The sequence below is a fragment of the Panicum virgatum genome, chromosome 7N (assembly GCF_016808335.1).
Source record: "Panicum virgatum strain AP13 chromosome 7N, P.virgatum_v5, whole genome shotgun sequence".
Lineage (NCBI taxonomy): Eukaryota > Viridiplantae > Streptophyta > Magnoliopsida > Poales > Poaceae > Panicum > Panicum virgatum.
Genome location: NC_053151.1, coordinates 26,177,538 through 26,201,554, shown reverse-complemented (window position 1 = coordinate 26,201,554; position 24,017 = coordinate 26,177,538). Strand labels below are relative to the sequence as shown.

General features: G+C 49.1%; 2 protein-coding genes across 2 annotated transcripts; one reads left to right on the top strand and one right to left on the bottom strand.

Moving 5' to 3' along the window:
* Positions 1-54: 54 nt before the first annotated feature.
* On the bottom strand, positions 55-3,365 carry LOC120682868 (serine carboxypeptidase-like 45). The gene is made up of 9 exons (XM_039964895.1): positions 2,712-3,365; positions 2,067-2,168; positions 1,822-1,917; positions 1,648-1,740; positions 1,474-1,553; positions 1,067-1,348; positions 855-979; positions 675-767; positions 55-537 (listed from the first exon to the last, which is right to left on the bottom strand). Exons 1-9 carry the CDS (start codon positions 2,968-2,970, stop codon positions 264-266), a joined length of 1,404 nt encoding a protein of 467 aa, XP_039820829.1. The 5' UTR covers positions 2,971-3,365; the 3' UTR covers positions 55-263.
* A 4,861-nt stretch (positions 3,366-8,226) lies between these two features.
* On the top strand, positions 8,227-17,060 carry LOC120681077 (pectinesterase-like). Its single transcript, XM_039962620.1, has 3 exons — positions 8,227-8,368; positions 15,717-15,776; positions 16,732-17,060. The coding sequence occupies exons 1-3, from the start codon at positions 8,227-8,229 to the stop codon at positions 17,058-17,060; spliced, it is 531 nt and encodes a 176-aa protein (XP_039818554.1).
* Positions 17,061-24,017: the final 6,957 nt, after the last annotated feature.

Here is a 24,017-nt window from a genome sequence, read left to right as displayed (position 1 = left end):
GTCATAGTTTTTTCCTTCTCCACAGGTATCCGAGTGTTGAAGTGCACTAGAGAGTGATGGTGAAATGGAACATATTCCCATTGCATCTCTACATCTGACAACACGTTCTCCTCGATTTCAAGGACATCTTGTTACACTTGGAGATGAAACCGAATGCAGTCTCAGCCGGATCACGATGAGCTAGCTATCTGCATGGTTACAAACATACACGAGCAAGAGGCTCTCTATTCCTCTCTAGCGGCTGCCAAGAATTCCCCACTCCATCACTCGAACGATTCCGGCAGCGGCCGGCCGGCGAGGAACGCCCTGAAGAGCCCCAGCGACCGCTCCGGCTGCGAGAAGGGCGCCTCATGCGACGCGCCCCGCACCGTCGCGAAGGACAGCGCGCTGCCACCGAACACCCGCGTCCACCCGCCGACCTGCTTCCCCTGGAACCATGCCCGGTACGGCGCCGTCGTGTTCAGCCGGAGCCTGCTCGCCAGCCGGCTCACCAGCGTCCTGCTGCCCGTCAGCGGGATCACCGAGTCCTGGTCGCCGCTGCAAATGCAATGCAGGCAAGAAACACGAGAGTATTCTTCAGTGTCAGGTTCTACTTCTGCATTGCCTGAAATGGAAACTCTTGCATTCTGTATGCAGCTGTCAACTTCGAGCAATCTGTTTCTTCAGATGATCACCTGTAAACCAGCACGGGAATGCCGGACTTCACGAGCGCTCCGACGATGTTGATGGTGGGGATCTGGAGGTCCAGCTGCTTGTACTCAAGAACACTGCTCAATTGGGCCAAACATTGCAGCGCCAACCTTGATCAGGAAATGCAGAATTGAACGCTGATAGTTCAGATAGGGATCACACACCTGCTGCAGACCGTCCACCTCTGCACGCCGCTGAGACGGGCATGCATGGCCTGCTGCACGTCCTTCCGGTTCAGGTAGCTCATCGTCTCGTCCTCCACGCACACATCCAGCTCCCTGCTCCCTTTCTGCACGATGAACACAAACAGAAGAGAGAGTCAGCAACATAACATGCTACCACGCCTCAGATGGTTAACACTGGCAACGCCTACAACCTGTGGGGCGAGGATTTGGGACTGCATCAGGACCGAAGAGATGCAGACATCCAGGGTGACATCGTACTTGTCGACGAACCTGCTGGTCTCCCTGGTAACCTGGCTCATCACCCTGTCGCAGGCCGTGCTCAGGGAGCCATGGTAGTACTCGGTGACATACCGCGAGTAGTTGCACACAGTTGTGAAGATGTTGTAGGTTGAATCCGATATCAGGCCGTGCGACCAGAAGAATTCGGCCCTCGAGTTGAAATCAGTGGAGAATTCGAGGACGGGGTTGCCAAGCTATCATGTCAATGATGAGAAGAAAAAAAGAGAGGCAATAAGGATATTGTCTAGTCCCTGAAAGGATGCAAATTGAGGTTTTGTATGGTAGCTGTAGTTTGCTAGGCTTGTGAGTAATTGCTTACAGCAATGCCTTTCAAATTGAACAGCTTCTCCTTCTTGTTGAATTCAACCATGCGCTGCGCTAACTGTGGGACATAGTGGCCTGAAATAAAGAAATATCTTGCCAGTTAGGAGATGAAGTGACAAATTCAGTATCGGAGCAACTTCCAGATGCTAGTGGAGTAAAATGGCTTTACCAGCATAGCTCTCTCCTGTAATGTACAGGTCCCTGCCCTTGTACTGTGGGAACTTGGGAAACCAGCCTTGCAAGAACTTCAAATTGTCTCTGGCTTCAGAAATTGAAACGCCCCAAGAAGAATTAGCCTGCAAGTCAAACTCCACAGCAAAAATGAGCTATGATTAAAACTCACCTGTGATGCTGTCACCAACACGCTGATAGAAGGAAGGTTCAGTGGAGTATGAGAAGCCAACTCCTGCAGGGCTCTCCAAATACAGCATGTTGGCCTCTGGAACAACAAACAAGTACCAAAAGGGAAATTAACACCTCATAATTTTTCTGAATTTTTTCCACCGAAAAGAAAGGACCAACCAAAAGGAGCCATTGTACACCAAAAGTTTTGCTTTGGTGTGGTTACAACTTGCAAGAAACGCTCACCTTTGTTCCAGCTATACTCATTCCTCACTAGCACGTTGCCACTAGGCCTGAATGGCCCATTCTCTGAGAATGCCCCCACTCCCACAGATGAACAGCCAGGTCCTACATTCACATGCAAGAGCATTATCAGAATCTCTCTCCAAGAAAAACGAATAGTACATTGCAATGGCAGCAGAGCACAATTTCAAAGGGAGGGGGAAAGCAATCTTGATACGAATCCTAGAGGGAATCTGATTTCATCCTATACCTTCCCTATAAAGAACTAAAGATGCTATCTATGAGCCTTTTTTGCTTTACTTATTTGCTAAATTTCTATTTCCATTTCCATTTCCATGTTCAACCAGAATTACCTTCTAAAGATTAATAAAATCTAAAGGTCCACTTTTAACTCTCTACCCCCTGAAAAAGTAATATTTTTTATAGTTTTTTTTGGGAAGTAAGAACTGAACAGGTTAAATATCTGGTGGCCACATGTGCATCTCCACTGAAAATTGAGCTCCCTTCTCCTCACTGGCATCATTCATGATGTTCCATTTCTATTCAACCCAGGTCTTATCAAACTACTCTTGCACGCCACGCCAGATTGACATCCCCCCAGGGCAATAATTCAGCAGCTCATGCACAGTGCAAGGCAGAGAATTTTACCTCCGTTGAGCCAGAGCACGAGCGGCTTGGCCGCCGGATCCGTCTCCGCCTCGGCGAAGTAGTAGAAGAGCGACCGCTTCCCGGCGTCGTCCACCGGGACGTAGCCGGCGTACTGCGCGAAGCCCACCGGCGGCTGGCCCGGCAGGCCGCCGATCTTGTCCTCCACCGCCGTCTGCGCGGAGGCGCAGCCGCCGCCGCCGAGCAGCAGCGCCGCCGCGCACACCAATGCTGCTGTGACGGTGCCCCTGCGTCCCTGCATGTTCTTGGTTGCTGGAGATGCAGAGCAAGAGCAGGCAGAGGAGAGAGGTGGATGTGCAGGGAGTGAGTAGTGGCCAGTGGGTGAGTGAATGCTGCAGGGTGGCGAGGTGGATACAAGGCAATAAATAGGTCTGACGTCTGTAGCTGTTGACTGTTGAGTCTGTGCAAAGCATTGCTTAGGGCCCGTGTTAGTGGAAAAAAAAAGTTTACCATTTGTTTAGTACCAATTTATACCATAAGTTTTGGTTGACTCATGTAGAAGATGGAGAGTTCAAGTGAAAAGGCAGGCTTGCTGAGTACCTCATGCTCACACCCCTTTCCGTGGTCCACATCGGTAAACAGTGATCTTGAGAGAAATGGTGGGTGCACACCACTGCATCAGAGTAAGCTCGTTTGCTAAACTACGGATTACACCCACTACAACCAGTGGGAGAAAAGGTAGGTGGTTGAAAGCCGGGAAGCTCTCCAAGTAAATGCATCGTGTGTGAGCTGTGAAAGAGTCCTCTTTCATTACACCTTACCTTTCTTTTCAACGGCAAGATGTACCTCTAACTAATACTTTAGTAATGTGTCATTTGAGTTTTAATTTTACTACAAGATCTATAGACTTCTACTACAATATTAGCATCAGTGGTAATATGGAGACAAACAATCCGGTTAGGGCATGCATGTGGAACTCTAACATTGTTCGCGATCTATATTATGTTGTACCATATTAGGAGTGTTATAGATATTAGAAGATCCGAAGATCTTAAGTGTCCATTTAACTTTCCTATTCGGAATCCTTGAACTTAAAAATACACATCAATACATGCTTAGGAGGCTATGATCACATTGCTTAGCAAAATGATATGATACACCCGTCTTTAAATATCTACAATGAACTCACCATAGATTATTACTTGATAAAAACACGACACAAAGCTTGTAACACATGTAAATATATGAAGACATGAAAGCATCATTTTATTGGAAAGCATAAGTAGTTTTATATGAAGATGAAAAAAGTCAGAAGTAGCTAGTCAACATCGATATCATATTTATATTACCTACTAAATAGAGTTTTAGCCTACTTGACTTATTTAAGAAAATAGTTTTCATAGAATGGGCTACACAATCTCATATATACAGTAACAAGTTGTACACTTGACTCAAGGCGGCAAAGCTTATTTTTATTTTGCAATCACTAGTAGTCCAAATCACAGTAATCTAGCTACCATTGTTACAAGGATTCACTTAAAAGCCTTTACATGAGCTTAAAAAAAAAGAAATTTCTAGGACCGCAAAAAGTAGGAAGTACTAGTATTCCTCGTAAAGAACCTTTGCAATCATGCTATAAAGAGGCCGTAGAGGCCCCAATACCTGGACTCAAGTTAATCCATACATGTTGAATGGTTGATCCGGTTCAACTTGTATAGCCCTATTGTCTATCTGGTTTACTACGTACGTGTGGCCTCAGCATTTTCATGGTGCTGCCAGTGGGCCCTCCCTATGAGCGACGCACACAGAGCGCGCGTGCTGTACCTCCCAAAGTTACTATTGGATCTGGTGGCCACATCATCACATGTGAGTGAGGGCCCACAGAGCCTTGTTTGTGACAGTGTAAAAACAGAGGAGACGTCGCCGTCAGAGTCAGATCACTGGCACAACAGCACGACACTCGAACACGGCCTCAGTAATAGATGGTGGTTTACAGTGTTGTCCCGGCTATAATCACTTGTTATCTTGTCGGATGAAAAAGTAAAGCTCCTCTCTTTCTTTTCCCCCTTTCTCTCCAGTCCTCTGCGACTAATTAGCATAATAGCACTAATCCTTAGGGTATTCAACGGGTTGTCTTTTCACTTTTGGGTTTAGATGAAGTTTATCCTTTCCGGTTTAACTATTGTTCTGTTGGCATACCGATATTTCCAACTTGAAGAAACTAACCACCTTCTCTCATTGTAATATATAAATCTATTTACAGTAGCTTGTCAAACTTTTTATTTTTTTAACTTCCCAAAAAAAACTTTTTAATTTTCAGAATACAAAATTGATGTTACTAGACATGTCACATTCTTTCATATAGATTTTTAGAATACAAAATTGATGTTACTAGACATGTCACATTCTTTCATATAGATCGACACACTCACAAAATTAATTATATGATACTCATCATGAAGGATACTTTCATAATGTATAGAATTATATTTTTGCTTAGCACAATATATTTTCTTTTTTTTTGAAACGATAGCACAACATATTTTCATACGTACGACTATTCACATTGTCATGCCAATGTCTTAAAATTTTTGTGTCTGACTAGATGAAGTAATAAAATTCTTAAGATAGCACGCGGGCTGGTCTATGGCTAGGTTGTTTGGCTAGCAAGAGTTGCTTGTTATACTAATCGAGCAATATTCAATATACTACTAACCAAATTGCATCAATAAATATCTCAACTCTCTTAAAAGAAGATAAATTCCTAGTTAGAAAGGACGCACGCCGTCTCTTTGCTTGCTAAAGAAAAAGAAGTGATAGATGTATGGGTTTGCTGGGCTACTAATAAGTACTGCATGCATGATGCATGGTCTTTAAGGAGAAAAAAAATACCACACATAGGAGTAGCTCTCTTGTGTGGAGATATGATTAACCCTGAGAAGAAAGATGTACGCCATCACCAAGATCCACAGGCCGTCCATGCTTGGGCTATCTCCGGCTGTGCTCCGTGATGTTGACAACACCATGAATACATCATGCACGCAGGCTACTGCACCGCATGTGGTCACTGCATCGCAAGATTTTATTCACCCACCAAGCTAGAAACAAGAGCTAGCCGGTGTTTTTTTTTGGATAGTTAGCCGGTGTTTTACTAAACCTGACAGGAGATGGTAGAGAAAGAAACCAGTGAGGGGCAATCTTTGGAGCCTCTGCAGGTCCATTGAAATTAAGGAGCAGAGGAGAAGGTCAGGGGAGGGGATGAAGAGAGAGAGAGGAGGTGAGGGAAAAATGAGGATTGAGGAGTGTTGATGCGAACGAAAATACACCGTGCTAAACACTGAGCACTAAATGTGCTCACAGCAACTCTACGCAAACCAATCAGACCAGTGTGGTGCACCGGTAAGACCGGTCTCATCATGAAGCGTCCCCTCATGAGAGAAGATTTAAATGTGATACAAACATCAGTCCTAGGAGGCTGATGACACATTTATTACATCAGATGGTTCATTACCGTACAACTCTACGCGGTAGTGAGCAGAGAAGCGCCACTATCGCGAGGATTACAACACACACCTACACAACGATATTAATAATAAAAAGAGGGTCATCAGAGTCTTGCGCCATGCGGAATCTCCTGCGGGTGACCCAAATCCACAGGCAAGGCTGGGTGCAGGACGGTACCCTACTCAACGTCATCTGGAACGAAGTCTGGGTCTTCCTCTGTAAAAATTAAGAATAGGGTGAGTACAAACGTACTCAGCAAGTCCAATCACACCCACGGAGGGGGGATAAACAGAGTATAATGCACAGGGTAATTCAAGGATAAGGTTAAGGTCTAATTTTGCGGAAAACAATATTTTATGCAAGGGTTCATTTGAAAGCAAGCATTTTCAAAACCAGTTTTCTTGTACCGAGTAACACGAAGGGTTGATCCACACAGGATCCAAGTTTTAGACTGATACCGGACTCCTCATCCGCCGTAGCACACGGCACAACTGCCGGACACATTTCCAAAACAACTCACGCCAACCCATCCCACAATAAACACTAGTTATGTGACCACACCGTAACTCGCCCAGTACCGTGGGCACGGCTATTCGAATAGATTCTTAACTCTGCAGAGGTGTGCAACTTTATCCACAAGCGGGGTACCGCAACTCGATCACCTTAGTGTCGGTGCAGATCCCAACAAAGCCATTACCCACCTTAGCTAGACCTGACTAGCCATCACGGGATGCACCAAGGGGTCATTGATCTATCACAGAAGTTGTAATCGGGGCATAAGTCACACAGAGCTAATCCCTTCTCCTTGATCACCCGTTGCTCTCAACTCTCCTGATGGCTATCAGACTAACTCGGTCCTTAGTTGCCCATACAACGGTCGAGTGGTTTGCACGATAGTGGAGTTAGGTGAGATGACACACCAACTCGGTCCTTAGTTGTGACAAGATGAATATCTCCCTTTCTTGCTCTGCCACACAGGCACAAGCACACCAATCGGCAAATCACACAGAAATGCCATCCATCCCGTCTAACCTTGACTTTCGAAAATTCCACTTTTATCCCTTCCCACACACACACCCCTTTTCTTTATAAAACAAGTTGTTTAAAGTACCAGGTCCTAAGCGTTCTAGTATCGATTAACGTCCAAGCAAAATCAGACATTAATCTAGGTGGTCAAGGAATGGTTATCACAAATCAAGGGGTGGCTATCCAACCGTGTTTTCAGCAGGCAGAACATATGCACTTTTGTAAAATAGGCCAATAGGTTGTGTTTATAAAAACTAGGACAAAAGCATGCATTAAAGGATGGGATTGAACTTGCCGTCTTCGAAGCTTTCGGGGAGGTCCTGGTCGAAGCACTGTCCTTCGGGCTCGGGGTCGTGGAACTGGTCCTCGTTCACTGGCTCGCAGTACTGCTCGTCAACGGGCTCTCCTTCGTTTACACCGTGGTCTACGACGCATACAAACAAACACACAATCAAGAAAAAGAAATAAAAGTTTATCGTTGAGCTCGAATCGGAAATAATTAAGATATGGAGTTCGGAGTAATATTTTCGGGCGGTTTCATAATGGCATGGACAAAACTATATTATGACGGGTGTGGTAAAGTTTTAGATAGATCTGAGGTCGTTTGGCGCATGAAATGATAGGTTAACGGGGTGATTAGGGTCTAAACCGGGGTCCAGGGACTTGTTTATAAATAACGAAAGGACTTGATTAGAATTTCGGGGAAGGTTTGGGTTATCCGGGAAAAGGTAGGGTTCTATTTGTAAATAAGTTTATATAGTGGTGGATTTGTTTGGAAATATAATAAAGGATAGGGCTTTATTTGCAAAAGGCCCAAGGGTGGAAGGATTCTTAATTAAATAGAATAGAGAGGAGGGTTTGTTTTGCAAGTAGTCTAGAGAGTGGGGGGGTTCTCTTAAGAAATGTCGCAAAGGGCAGGGGGTTCTGGGCATATTTGCCCTTCTTCCTCACCCCCCTCTCGCGACCAAAACAGGGGAGGTGGCCGGAGGCGTCGGCGGCGGCCGGGAGTGAGGGGGAAAGGGCAGGGATGTGCGGGGGCCCGATCCCCGGCCGCAGCTCGACCAGAGGCGGCCCGAGGTGGCCTGGCCACGGGGGCGGGCGGCGGCGAGCGGCGGCGGCCGTGGTGGTGCCGCTGCGGTGCTCGGTGGCGGCCAGGGAGAAGGGGAAAGGTGAGAGGGGGCCAAGAGGGTCCTACCTTGGCCCTTGGCCCGGGTGGGGGGGAAAGCGAGGTGCTTCGGTCACGGAAGCGGGCGGCGGTAGGCATCAGTGGGTGTGGCGGCGGCGCTGCGAGCTAGGGGAGGGGGCGCGCTGTGGTGGAGGCGGTTGTGGAGCGGGGGAGCGGCACTGGGGGTCCTTTTATAGCCCTAGTGAGGCGGTGGAGCTCGGCGGGGTGTAGGTGGCGACCGGCGGGCGGTGCGGGTGCGTTAATGGCGTCCGCCGTCGCGGAGCGGCGGCGCGAGCGGCGATGCGGCACAGCGGGACGCGACGGCTCAGGCAGGACTGCGTGCAGAGGAAAGGTGAGCACGTGGAGGGGCCCCCGGGGCGCTGTGCTTGGCGAGGCGGCGGTGCTGTGCGTTGCTACGCGCGGTCTGCGTGGCTTGGCCAGCAACAGGCGGCGCGGCGAGCGCACGTGGGGGCGCGCGCGTTGGCAGCGAGCGGCGCGGCAGTGACAGCGGTCGTGTGGCGCGCGGTGGGGGCACGGCGGGGCACGCAGCGGGCCGGTGTCGCGGCGTGGCGAGCGTGCGCGTGTGCCGCGGCGGTGCGCGCGGTGCGCGAGCTGGGCAGGGGCTTCGGGCGTGCGGGCAGGGAGCGGGGCTCGGGTGCACGCGGCAGGGAGGAAAGGCGCGCGCGCGCAGGGAAAGCGGCAGGGGGGGTGTGCGAGCAGGGCCGGGCTGCAGGGGCGCGCGCGTGCGCGGCGGCGCCGAGCCGGGCGAGCGTGTTGCGGCGTGGCGTGCCGAGCGCGGCGAGCAGTGCGCGCGTAGCCGTGGCTCGCGTGTCGTGGCCAGAGGGAGACCGCAGGGTGCTTGGCGCGGTGGCCATGGAACGTGCGTGCGTGAGCAGGCGGCCGGCTGGGCGGAGCGGCGCTCGGGGAGGTGTGCGGCAGGGAAGGGAGGCGCGCACGGGGGAAGCGGCAGAGGGGAGGGAGGAGAGAGAGAAGGAAGGAGAGAAAAGAAAAGAAAAGAAAAGAAAAGGAATAAGAAATGGAGAAAGAGAAAAAGAGAAAGTGTGAGAGGGAAAAAGAGAGAAAGAACATAGAAAAGGAAAAAGAAAAGAAAAATGGGGAAAAAGGAAAAGGAAGAGGGGGAGGGAGAGTGAGTGCGCGCCGGCGGCGATTGCGGGGTACGCGGGCCAGGGGAGGCGTGCGCGGCATGGCGCGCGGGCCAGGGGAGACAGCGGTGCGTGCGGCCGGCGATAATCGCGGTCGGCGGTCACGCATGTGCGACAGGCCGCCGAGCGGCACGGGATGGTACGATGGCGAGGAAAGAGAGAGAGCGAGGTACGGTCGGCGAAAGAGAAAGGATGGAAACGACGAATGGGATCGGGTGTTGGAAAGTGGGTGTTCGGGACAGAGAAAAGATTTTCGGGAGTTAGGGTTCAGGTTTTAGGAGGTTTTGAGCTCAACGACGAAATAAATTTTAAAAAATATATTTTTAGCGCATGATTTATTTTGGTGGATTTTCGGGATGTTACACATCAGGGCAGGCCAACATCAGGGCAGGCCAACGAGAAGGATGGGAAGACGAGGAAGGCACTAGCCTCTAAAATTTGTGGTATTTTGCCAGCCAAAATGACAAAAAAGACTTGATAGGCTGAGCTGAGAAAGAAAGCACAGTGACACCATGTCAGTTTTGAAGAGACTGGCCAAAGTTCCTGCAAATGGCCTGTGGGATTGGCCAAATCTTCCCCAGAGAAAGCTGATAAAGCCACACGACACAGATGATAGGCGCGTTTGTGGGGGCGATTAGCGAGCAGCAGGGCCGAGGATCCGAATTGCCGTTACGCTTTGCCGGCTGAAGGAAAAAAGAAGAAGAAAACCTCTGACGATGCAGGTAAAACCCTGACGGCGGCAGGCATGGTGAGGAATTGTTAGGTGTCACATCAAAATTTTACAAAAAGACGAATTTCAGCGTGAAGTACTAAATAAAGTCTATTTGTAAAAAATTTTTAGAGATGTGTGTAACTTTTCGAGACGAATCTAACGAGCCAAGTTCCATCATGATTGGCTACATTGATGCTACAGTGACCGCGCTCAATCATCTCCTAATCATACGTTCAAAGGCCTCATTAGTTAGAATAACTGCTACAGTACTATAGTTGTGGAGATAATTTTATAATTAGACTTTATTTAATATCTCTAATTAATGGTCAAAACATGAAAAAGTTTTCATAAAAACGTTTTCTCCCTCTTGCTAAAGGGAGAGGAATATGGCCTGGCCTGTGGCCTCTCGCTCGCGGTCACGGCCGGCTGACAAAAGCCACTCCCTGTCGACCGGCATGGACTGGCAGCGGCAGCACGGCATGGCGCAGCAGCTGCGGCGCATTCCCCTTCTGCCACCCGTGGGACTCCACCACTGCACCCCCGCATACTGCACACATCTCGTTCTTCCCTCCCTGCTCCGTCTCTCTCTCTTCCCCTACAACCAGCATGCACCATGCTGTGCATGCTTTACATTGCATTTGAATTCCTTGCAGACATTTGAGAGCTCGAGTTATCATTTATTTGCGTAACCAAAACTTTGCAAGACCTAATTCTTCTTGAATGACATGACAGTGTTACTGCTTGAGTTTTTTTTTTAAAAAACACTTGCACAAAAAAATCACTGATTCGGCATTTGAACTGTGATTTCGAGCAGGCTCTGCAACTATATTCCAGGGGCAGAGCCGGCGAAGCCACCGAGATCAGCTCTGTTATACCTTGATGTCAGCTACACAATACACATATGAACAATGCAAAACAGTGATTCATCATTGATTTTGCATAAAGTCGCCGATGTTAGCTGATCATGATGGTTGACTGTAGCTCCACAACTGCTATATTAGGAGAACAACACAAAATTATTTTTTTGATACTACTCCCTCTTTCCAACAGCACAAAGTCATATTCTGTTTTGGAAAAAGTCAAATCTTGCATTTTGTAACAAAAAATTTGTCAAATAATATGCATGTTTAGTATATGAAAAGTTGTATCAATTGTTTTCGTATTCAGATTAGTTTTAAGATAGTGTTGATTTTATAGCAATTAACAGTATAGTGTAAGGGAAAATATTTTTTAATTAAAAATACTTTTAAGACTTTCTTGTTTTAAGATATATATGTCTTACGTAATGTTGTACGGAGGAGGGATATATAATATATTGTTGTCATATACTGCTTTGCTTTTTATTGTCTGAAACTCTTTCAGATATACTAGAATACGAATATACGTCTTGCCCACACATAGATTGAGAAATTCTTATTGTTCCATCACATCAACAAGCATATACAGTTCATATCCTTAGCTCAAAATATTAGGAGTAGGTTTGGGTTCCAAAGAAAGAAAGGACGTAGGGTTCATTTGTACTAGTGTATAACGCGCGCCATCGCGCGCGTCCCTGCAGAAGGTGTATCACCCTGTGTATACAGGGGCGGATCTAAGGGGGTGCTGGGGGGCTCTAGCCCCCCTACTGCCCAAAACTCCATGGAGCCCCCCCACAGCCCCCTAAAATTTTGGAGACCATTGATGAAGGAAGGGAGGGAGCAAGGAAGAAGAAGGGTCACCAGCCCCCCTGCCTTCCATTTCTGGCTTCGCCACTGTGTGTATATGATACAATTTCAAGGTTACCTGCTCTGGATATTCTATTTTGCAAGTTAGTTTTAGGCTGTGAGTAAATTGCCTTTTCGCACAAATAAACAGAGATACGATTGATTCAGCACTTAAGTATCAGGAAGGGCATATTAGGAGTAGGTTTGGGTTCCAAAGAAAGAAAGGGCGTAGGGTTCATTTGTACTAGTGTATAACGCGCGCCATCGCGCGCGTCCCTGCAGAAGGTGTATCACCCTGTGTATATGATACAATTTCAAGGTTACCTGCTCTGGATATTCTTCTATTTTGCAAGTTAGTTTTTAGGCTGTGAGTAAATTGCCTTTTCGCACAAATAAACAGAGATACGATTGATTCAGCACTTAAGTATCAGGAAGGTACACATTGTAGGCAACCAATAATATATCTGGATATTATACAACATACGGTTCATTATAACAGAGTTAGTAGGACTGAAGGGGAAGAGAACTAAGAAAGGAAGTAGCTACATTGCTTGGCCGGTGACAACCATGCTTAGTGCCAGCATAGGTACTTTGGAAAATGCTGGGCAGATGGTATTACAGGAGGTAGATAATGTGGATTTCGATGCTATCATGAGATGGTACTAATGTAGTTGATAAGATGCTTGATAGTCGATTCCACCAATGGATACGGACGGCGTGTCACTTCTTGCTGTACAAAAGTAGTATTAAGAGGATCGCAAATTTCTTAGAGATGATAATGGACCGCGTGTAAATTCCCAATCTTGCAGAACAGCGAAAGGTAGGTAACACCGTAACAGCCCCCGCGTCGCCACCCCACGGGCGACTCGGGCGGCTCCCAGCAGCGCGCCGGCGGCGGACCGGTCCCCTTCCAACCCCCCTCCTGCCGCTGCAAGAGTGGTTCGCCGGAAGTTCGGCAGCCTCGAGGAAGGCAGCGGCAGGGCCATCTTCGCCAGCGGTAGGGCTTTGGCGGCGAGCTCAACGACAACGGTGTGGGCGGCGAGCTCGACGACGATGGAGTGGCCCGGCTCCAACGCTGCTACGGCCGGATTCGGTGGCCCCTTGGCTGGATCCGTCGCCCACTTAGCTGGATTCGGAGGGGCGCGGTGTGGGTGCTCGGCTCCGCGGCGCGACAAGCCGCGAGGGAAGCTGCAATAGGGAGTGCGGCGCATGCAGGGAGGCGCAGTCGGTGCACGCGGCTTGCCTAGGATGCGCGGCGCTGGCGGCCGGCGTGCCCGGATCCGGTGTCTCCGCGACCGGATCCGGCGGCCATGGTGGCGGATCTGCGGCGGCGGCGGCGGCGGCTCTAGCACCAGGTCCTCGCCCTGGGCGGCGCGCCGAGGCCACTGGTGGGTGCTGGAAGGAGCTGGCGTGGGAGAGGGTTTGCTCGGCGAGTGGAGGCCGTCCGGAGGCGCGTTTTGGCGACGGGCGCGGGTGACTGGGCTGCGCTGCCTTCTCGGCGGTCTTCCCGAGCGGCGCTGGCGGAGGCCGCGTGGAGGCCACGCGCGACAGCTGCCGGCGTGGTGGTGATGACGTCTTCCGGCGGTGGCGACCTGGCGTGGGAGGCGACACGTTGGAGTGGGTTGCGGCTGGACGGCTTGTTCCGGCGTGGCATATTGGGTAGCACGGCGGCGGCGCCGCCCTTGGTGGTCCGCCATAGCTGGATTTTTCTAGTGGGTGCTTGGCTGAGCGCGTGCAGTGGTTTGGGTTTGGTTGCTCTGGGCGAAAGTCCTTCCGCCAGTCTCTCTGACGGCGATGGCGACGGCGCCTTCGGGCGTCATTCTCCCTGTTGGGGGCATCATCTTCGAGCTCCACCACCACTATCTGGGCTGTTCTCTAGGCGAAAGCCCTGTCGAGTTCCTGGACGAGCGACGGCGGCACCACTGGTGTTGTGACCTTCTTGGAGGCATCGTTTCTTGAGACCCAACTCAGCTTGGAACTCACCGGCCGAGGGGAGTGACGGGTATGTGCAGGTGGATGAGCTTCAAGGGGGTTGATAAGCTCATGCGATGTCATTCCGTAGTTTGGTGATGACCAGAGGTTGATGCATGTTGGTTGGTTTTGGCTGCTTGCAGCGTGCCGTGGCGACTGGCGCTACTCTGCGGTTGTCAGTTCGGTATGGCATAGCGTCTCAGGGCGGCGTTTGCGGCAACAACAATGTGGGTCAACTAGGTTTACGGCGGATTGTGACGGGTGGCTCAGCTATGCTGCAGTTACTCCGGCATGGTTCATCGTCGAAAGATGGCGCAAACGACAACTCTGGTTTGCTGCCATGACGGCGGAAGCTACGTGCATGTGTTGTGCAATGAGTTGTTGTTGGCCGACGGGCGCGGTTTGGTTGTTTGATGAAGATCTTGGAAACAGGGCATCATTATTCATCATCCTGACGGTAATACAATATATGGATCCGTGGCATGGAGTATTTAGGCGGACGTGGCGAGGCCCCCGCGTGCGGTGTCTTCAGTGTGGTGACGAGAGTGAGGAGGTGTCCGACGGCGGGCGAGGTGAGACCCCCGCGTGTTGTGTTTTTTCGTAGCGGCGTCTGCGAGACAGCCAGCGAGAAGTCCGGATCCGGCGGTTCCACTCTGTTGGATGGTGGGTACTGTTGCAGCAGCACTACAACGTCGGGTCCCGCATGGCAGTGGCCTGCTTGGTGCAGGGCTGTCTGTTTTCTTGCCCTTCCTTATCGGCTTGGATTGCGTCTTGCGACGACTTCAAGAGTAGGAGAAGGTGGTTTGCCGCACCAACTCAGCTTAGTTCGGCCGGTGCAGCCTAGCGGAGTGGTTTTGATCGTGTTGATGGCCCAATCCAACCGGTCGGGGCCTCTCGAGGTTGTTTTCGAGTTCTTCCTGTGTTGATGTCCCAATCCAACCGGGTGAGTTGAGTTGTAGAGTTCCCGTTGTTGACATCCCAATCCAACTGGGAGAATCCTGTCTATTTTAGTTTTCTTTTGTTTTCCTGGCTATAGCCTCTCAGGACTATAGTCTTGTATTCTTTTTTCTGCTATATCAATGAAGCTCACACTATCTTGTATGGTTCGTTCAAAAAATAATAATAATGGACAGTGTCCAATGCAAACGGTTATCACAAAACAGAACTGTTTTAAAAAACAAATTAAATAGCGAATGAAGAAGATTTTTCAAGCAGAACCAAATTTACGCACTAATCATTGAACAGATAGTGTTCTGGAGATCATTTGATAGTTCAGAATAGAAGCTATGGTAAATGGTACAGGCTAATGCAGGGTTCAAAGTCAGAGAAGCAGCATAACAATTCCCAGATTTGGTACCATAATAATTCGATATGGAATTTGAGTGAGTGGTTGAAAGTGGGATGAAGGCTCCGAATTGATGGGGTCATCATGGTATACCTAGTTAGGTAAGTAAAAATCATTAAACAAAAGAAATATAGAGATTTAGAACACGAATTAAGGAAACGGAGTAAGATAAGTTAGTAAACGAAGGAACTCACTGCTAAGTTACCTCCAACTATTTTTTCTGGGATCGTAACCCTTTAGGAATGGCTTTTGCAGAAGCCATATTATCTCGCTGCCCAGTTGTCCTGCACGATAAAATCTTTGTGTAAGTTAGTTAGGCAATTATTATGGTGTGACCAGAAATTAGATGTGACAGGAATGCAAGGAGATGCTGGTGAAGTGTGCACCAAGCATTTTTTTTGTTGGTCCGAAAAATGCATTTTTAGATATATTAACCATAAGATTTTCGCTCTTGACAGGATCAGCTGAACTTTCGGAGACCTCTGAGTCTGATAGGGCTCTCTACAGCATCAATCTGGGTTTGTTTCATGACAAATAGAGGGAAGTGTTATTGGGTGGTAAAAATGGTATTCTCCATGCGGAAGCACAGATATATGGAGGCAGGAAGTAATACCTTATCAAAGCCGTCTGATTGCACATATTTCTTTGCGGACTTACCAGTACTTGTTCCCTCCGTACACTACGTAAGAAAGGGTCAAAGGTGACGGGCATCATCTCGCAAAAGTGACGGGCATCGCGCCGGACACCTTTGTCGCGTCACTGTTGTGAAGTCAAAGGTTACGGGCATTCCTACACAAAAGTGACGCACTTCATTCTTAGGACGTCACCAATATGCATCACCCATGACCCCAAGTGGGGTCTTGGCCCGTCACCTTTAGTAGAGATAGGTGACACGCTACTTGTTGCGCATCACTTATCTTCAAACTATAGGTGACACGCAACATGTTACCCTTCACCTGAGTTCTAGACCTCTCTAAATGTTGCCCGTCACCTATGATCCCCGAGCAATATTTTTTTTAGGCTTCCGAGCTGACAGAACAGAACCAAATCATAGAAATTATCTCAGAGACGAACCAAATTCACGGAACATCAACATTATCTCATAATCATTATGTACAAGCTAGGGTTAGAACCATGTGACATAATCGTTATGTACAAGCTAAGTGTTAGAACTATGTCACATAACACCATCATCTATAAAACATATAAAGAAGCTCTCCACTAAAGGTCACTAACTCTATTTCTCTCAACATGCAAGCTATCCAAATCATCATCCACTAAGACCTTCTATTTATGCCTTCTATCGATTTTCTGTGCACAACCGCAAGCCATCAATTCTAGCACAAATAATTCCTCCACCACAACAAACACACCTGAAAAGAAGCTGAAGAAACCAAAGGCCATCACTGCAATACGAAGAAACCCAAAGATCGTCCCTGCAATCGAGTTTAAATAACTCAACTCCACCTCCAGCATGCCCCGCCCTACTCGGCACGGCTGTAGCTAAGGGCACCGTCGACTTCATCTTCGGCAACGCCACCGCTGTGTTGCAGGACTACAACCTTCATGCCCGCCGTCCGCTCCCCAACCAGAACAGCATTTTCACGACGTGGGCCCGGGAGGACCCCAACCAGAACACGGGCGGATCTGGCCACGTTGCCGCCGGGGCGCCCCGCACGTACCTGGGCCATCCTTGGAAGCAGTACTCACGCACCGTGTTCCTGCAGTCAGAGCTGGACGCAATGGTCAACCCCATCGGGTGGATAGCCTGGGACGACGACTTCACGCCCGACAAGTTCTGATCGCGGACGGCTGACGGCGGGAGGCGCTGGGAGAGGTGAAATTCCATCCAGAGGGGCGGAGGATGCCAACTAGAAATCGCAGAAAAAAGGAGATGAAAGGTCTTTGGTGGTGTTTACGCTCATCTTCAAGGTGTTTTGTTTTCAATCTCCTTTTTTATGGTTTTCTAATGGGGAGGAAAAGGGGTGGGCAAATATGGGGACGTGCTGTCAATTTTTCCCAAAAAATGCAATCTGCCAAATGATGGATACATCAGTACATTACATGGATATCAAGCCATTACTTCATTCAAGGTCTGAGTTGCAACATACATCATGCATACGCCGTGGAGGTGCGGCTGGCGGTGCTGGTCGCGGCAGCCGGGGAGACCGGGGGCAGGGAGAGCGGCGGCCAGGGAGAGCCGGGGACGGGGAGAGCGGCGACCGGGGAGGGCTGGGGGTGGGGAGAGCGGCGAGCCGGCGGGCGCCGAGAGCAGCGAGCGAAGACCTGGAGCGCGTGAGTTCAATCTGATCCGGTCTCATGGGATGAGGATAGCCAGAAGGGCAAAACCATCCGTTCATGTGCCTGGGAGATTGAAAAGATTAAAGAAAATCGAGGAGACTCAAGAAAAGGTAATAATTGCATGTTTTCAAACACTTCGCAGCCGGAGTCCCTCATTTTGAAAGGCCTGCGAACTTGATCCCTAAAGACGTGAGGCCTGCGAAGTCAGTCCTAAATATCAAAATTTCGAGAGAGAGAGAGAGAGAGAGAGAGAGAGAGAGAGAGAGAGAGAGAGAGAGAGAGAGAGAGAGAGTGGGGTGCCCCTGCCGCCGGGGTCATTCGCCTGCTGCGCCGCCAGGAGCAACAGCCGGGGAGGAGCTTGGCCCGCTACCGGGAGCCACGGGCGAGCTCCGCCCGCCGGACCAGGCCGACCTCTGCCCGCCGCGCCGCCGGGAGCCGTGGCCGAGCTCCGCCTCGCCGCAGCGAGCTGCACGAAGGGCAGCGGCAGCGCGGGACGGAGGGGCATCGGCGGCTGTGCAGGGTGGAGGGGGTGGACGGCAGTAGTGGGGGTGGGGGGCAGGGGCGTGTGAAGCGTCCCCACTTAAGTAGAGACTAAATGTGATACAAATATCAGTCCCAGGAGGTTGATAACACATTTATTCATCAGATAGTTCAGTCACCGTATAATCCTCCGAGGAGGTGGACACTCTAGACAGATAATAACAAGAACTAAAAAGGCTACGGTGATACACCAAAGCACGACCCAGCTCGGGCCCAGTGCAAGCATCCTGCAAAGGGCCAACACCACAGACAGCTTTGGGTGCGGACTCAATCTCTACTCAATGTCTTCCACCACAAAGTCCGGATCTTCCTCTGAAGCAACAACATATATCGGGGTGGAGTACAAAAGTACTCAACAAGTCCAATCTCCTCCACGGAGGGGGATATAAAGCATATGCACAGGATATATCAAGGATAAGGCTAGGGTTCATTTGCAGTAAAGCCAGTTTTTAACACATGCAATGGTTTATTTTGACAAAGGTTTTTCTTAAATAATTCTTTTGTAACCGAGTGGGGTTGATCCACACAGGATCCAAGTTTTACAATTGCTACATGTAACACCTCAGGTGTTAATTACCCGTAATTAGGATTAATCCTGTGTTTAACATCATCATTAGGATTAATCGTGCATGCATGAAAATTATTTGATTAAATTTTGCTAGCACCTTAACACATGAAATGATGCCTAGATTCCAATACAATAAAACATGCTTTAAAAATAACTTTTAATTTCTTGCTCAAATAAACTTTTGGTCAAAACCAAAGTTTAGAGTTTTAAATGTGGAACAACTTTCATGTTCATGATTTTTCAAGTTGCCACGCAAAAACTTGAGAAGAATTTAAATTTTGGAGAGGGCCATATTTTGAATTTGCAAGAGTTTAAGATTTATTTTTAAAAGTAGGCTTCAAATTAAAAGTGCCTGAAACAAAAGTTGTAGATCTCGAAATTTTAAGCAAGTTTAGTATTCGAAAATTTTTCATTTGAGGCCTTGAGGAAGGAGAAAATTTGAGTTTACAAAATGGAAATTTTGAACTTTGACTTATTTACCGAACTGCCCTCACCACCATCTCCTCCTTCCCTGTCGCAACGCCGTCGCCTCGCCGTTCGTCACCGTCTCGCCTCCGTCCACGCGCTGTTCTCCCCAGCCAAACTCGCCTCCCGCTCCCGGATCCTCCCTGACGCTTCTCGAACTCGCCACGCGGCGCCGTCTCCCTGCGCGCACGCCGAGGACGGCCGCTCAAAGCGCCACGGCGACGCCGCGGCCATGCCGTGCTGTGCGCCACTTCTCCATCTCACATGCGCCCTCGCCCCTCTCCTCCCCTTTTTGCTCGCGCAACGCACGTTCCCGACCTCCCTCTCCACTCCCTTCCCATCCCCGAGCCGAATCGAGCTCTCCCCGGCGCTCAGGAATGGCGCCGCCACGAGCCATGGCTGCCGCCCCTTAGCAGCTCGCCGTGGAGCTCCCCTCTGCGCCCCCCTCGTTCCCAAATGGAGCGTACCATCACCTTCCCCGCCTTCCACTGATCCACACCGGCCTCTCCTCCGCCCGCCCCGATCACCGGAGCTCGCCGGAGCAAGGCTGCCACCGCCGCCGGTCTCTAGTCGCCGCAGCTACCCCTCCTCCGGCCTCCATTCTTCCGAATAGATCCTCCTGCAAGCTTCTACGCCCTCACCCGGAGTTCTCCGACTGTCAGACCCGGGATAGCGGGACTGCTTATAGACATAGAATGTTCTAGAGTAAGGGATAGCTCATGGATGTACCTTACCTCTTTTGTAACTATACAAATAGACATAGAACTAGCTGCAGTACAAAGGAAACTACCTGATTATGTTGTAGTAGGATTCCAACTGTACTCGGCTAGGACTTTCCATGTAACCCTGTCCCCCCGGATATATAAGGGCGGGCAGGGACCCCCTCCAAACAATTATCAACACCTAAGTCAATACAAATCCAAGCTACCACCAATGAGGATCTACCTGCTCCTCCTCCTCCAGCAGTGAATGTCACCGTCCAACTGGACGAGCAGAATCCAGCAAAAGACCTCTACGAACGTCGTCGCCAGCTCAACCAGAAGAGGGCGTTCAGGCATCAGCGCCTCCTTAACACCCTACAAGAACAACAAGGCGACAACTACGACTACTCCAACTACGACCTCCGTAGTGTGATCAATGTTGGGCGTGATGCGCGCAACATCATCATCTCAAGGAGAAAGGAACGACAGGAAGTCGAGGCATACATCCCTTCTTCCAACTACCGCATCCCGCCAAAGGCTTCCGCATCCTTCAAGAAGCACAAGCCGGCAACCATTAGTGCCCGTCCTCAGGGTAAACCACACACCCAGCATCAAGGTGAATCGTCTCTGAGCGGAAATAGGATCAACAAAGTACTACTATGCAAGTGCTTCATCCACCTAAAGAGCTCTCACACGATCTTCCAGTGTGACTCACTCCGCAAGGCCCTTGGGACACCTCTCCTGAAGGAGACTCTACCAATAATCTAGTCGATCTCTGCATCGACTAGTTCTACCTCGAATTTAGTCAACCATCATATTGACTAAGTTCTTTCTTCGAATAAAGTTTTATTCAGTCATGTAAACCATCGCTCACGTCCAACGAGCAAGGGGTAGGTCTTAAGAGTCAGAGTCTGTCACTTTACAGTTATCGTAATTTCGACAAATCCAAATAAAGTTGATTTCTCATATATCGACTACTTGGCTCTCGCTCACACAACCAATACCCCATCTCGAAAGCCTTGCTCAGCTTTAGAGCAGCTATCGAGTAGTTCTTATGGTTCATACTCAAGTGGTTTTTGGGCATTTACGTCTTGGGCAACCCGACGGGGTTCGTACCTAACAGTTCTGTCCTAAAAGACACTCTAGTCCTCCGGAAGGACAACCTACTTGCCCTGCCCGAGTAGGTCTTGGATACTCTTTCGGCACCTTCATCTTGAGCAACCCGACGGGGTTAGTACCTAATAGACTTGCCTTAAGAGTTAGTCCAGTCCTTGGTTAAAAGGACACCTTACTCGCCTTGCTCAAGTAAGTTTTGGATATCCCTTCGACATTTACGTCTTGGGCAACCCGACGAGGTTCGTACCTAACAGTTCTGTCTTACGGATTACTCCAGTCCTTGGTTAAAAGGACACCTTACTCGCCCTGCTCGAGTAAGTTTTGGATATCCCTTCGACATTTACGTCTTGGGCAACCCGACGGGGTTTGTACCTAACAGTTCTGTCTTGCGGATTACTCCAGTCCTTGGTTAAAAGGACACCTCACTCGCCCTGCTCGAGTAAGTTTTGGATATCCCTTTGACATTTACATCTTGGGCAACCCGACGGGGTTCGTACCTAACAGTTCTGGATTACGGATTACTCCAGTCCTTGGTTAAAGGACACCCTACTCATTGGCCCGAGTAGGTCTTGGATACTCTTTCGGCACCTTCATCTTGGACAACTTGACGGGGTTAGTACCTAACGACAGCGTGACCTACGTACTGACGGGTAATGTGGGAGACAAACCTCTCGAAGACTCCAGGCAACCTGCGAAGCCTCACAACCAACGTTAGTGGCTCATCTCTATCTTTTTGTGGGATATCCATGGCCTCCGTCACCTCCAGGGCGGCATCTCTGACTTCTTTCAGCTCCACGAGCTCCTGCTACATCGAGTCTCGAGATTCTGATAAAGTCTTGAGCTGTTGCAGCATGGATGCCGCCTCTCGGTCAGTGTCCTCTTTGATCTTCTTAAGCTTCTCTATCTCATCTGCGTTTCGGTACATAAGAATCTTTAAATCCAGTACCAAGCTTTCCTGAATCTCTAAAGATTTGGCACAAGCTGTGTACTTGATTAAAAAGAAATTCTTATAAACACCAAGCGGATCTACTAGTCGAGTGCATATCAAATGCTAAAGATTAACCTTTCTTAGATTGGGAAAGCTTCCTCAGCTTTCCCTCAAGAGCAGTCTTCTCAGACGAGAGCGTTTTAACCCTCTCCTTGAGAGCATTTAGCTCTTCTCATCTTGGGACTGACCATCCTTCCGTCCCAATGCTTTTTGCAAAAACAAAAAAGATCAGTATACTACTCGATCTACTACAAAAAGTACTCGAGGTATTCGACTACTTACTCCCCGCAGCTTGAAAGCATGCTCCACCTTTTCTCGCGGCAAGTCACTTCCCGATGTGACTTGGGAAGTACTTGCCACAACAACAGCCCTCTTGGGTACTTCTTCATTTCTTCCTACAGTATTCTCTGTGATTTGGGAATCTAAAGGAAGGACATGCTACTTAATCACACTAAGGGCAAATAAAAGGATACCTTTCTACAAGGCACTGCAAGCTTACCTGCAGGGGTCTCCGCAGGTTGTTTTCATCGCCTCTCTCAGGAAGCTTCTCGCCTTCTTCCTTCTCCTGGAAGCCTGCCGCTTCTGCCATCTTCTGGGATTTCCTCATTGGCCCTCTCAGGATCTAGCAGTGGAGAATCTAGAAGCATAGCGTTGGCCATCGCCTCCGCATCATGAGCACTCATCTCAGGAGTACTCGGGGGCTTCCCCAGCCCCAGCTGAGAAGTCGAGTATCTCTCAGCCCCCACGTCCTCTCCCAGGACCGCATCTCTGCAAAGACAAAGTAGTTACAAACTACTAGATTCAAAACAGATCCTACACATACAAGTTCTAAAGAACTTATGCAGAAGCTCCTATTAGGGTAAACCCCTTGATGCCAAATTTGCGGGCAGGCTTTGTGATCATGGCCAGCTTACCCGCATCGCCGGTAATATTTACATCGGAACTACTCGCTGAATGAGTAGCCCCGATCCCACTCGATGGGTCCACTGTGGTGGAGGGAATTGTTTGTTCTACCGCAGCATCATCCCCAGATGCTGAGGTCCGTGGCATCTTAGCCGCCGGACTTGGAAAAGCAAAAAACACAAATCAAAACTTGCAAATCGACAACTAGAAAGTACTTGATTGCAAAAACAACTAGCTATTTACCTGTCGCTAGTAGTGTGGGAGGAGCTGCTGCCCTTCCTCGCCACTGACCGAGTATTCCTTAGGCGCTCGGTCTGGGTATCAGCACTTGGAGTGGGGCTGTGTTCCCCATCACTCCTTTCCCCAGACGCTGCCTCATCTGCACAACCAAGTCTAGACATCAGTACTGTTTATATGAAACCTCATATGAGCATACTAAGATTTGATTAACAGATCGAGGAAATTAGAAGAACAAAAGGGCGAACAAATGCCTGGTAGCGAAGGACTACTCTTAAAGTGATCCACGTCCTCCTACAGAAAGCAAATCATATCAGATTTACACTATGGTAAAGTACTCGATTTCTATGTATCGACTACTCTTATCAAGTACCTGCTTCGGCAGATTCACAGTAGAAAATGTACCAGGAACAACTGGGATTTTCTTTGCATTCTTCAGAAGTCGTTGTACTCGACTAAAAACTACATCATCCGAGATCTCTTCCTTCGAGTATCTTGATGGATCAGTTGTTCCCTGATACTAGAATCCAAGCGATTCCCGAGCCTGCAATGGCTGGATCCTTCTCTTCATCCAGTCAAATACGACCACCTCTCCAGTTAACAAGTTTTGTCTCAAGAAGGAAATCCGCTCGAGTAGTTCAGAGATCTGACTCTCGTCGACTGGTTTTTTATTCTACTCGGGCCATTGGATTGGATGGCCAGGAGTAATGGATGGAAAACTTCTCAACTGGTTCTCGACATAGAACCACTTGGGTTTCCATTCGATTACTTTATTACTAAGGTTATAAGGGATATACACTCTATCCTTTCTTTGCCTAAGTTGGATACCCGCGCCCCCTACTACATCTAAGACGAATATGTCGGGCTGCGGTTTCAAATGAAAAAGAAAGCGAAAGAGTTCGAAATGGGGCTCGATGCCCAGAAAAGCTTCACATAAATG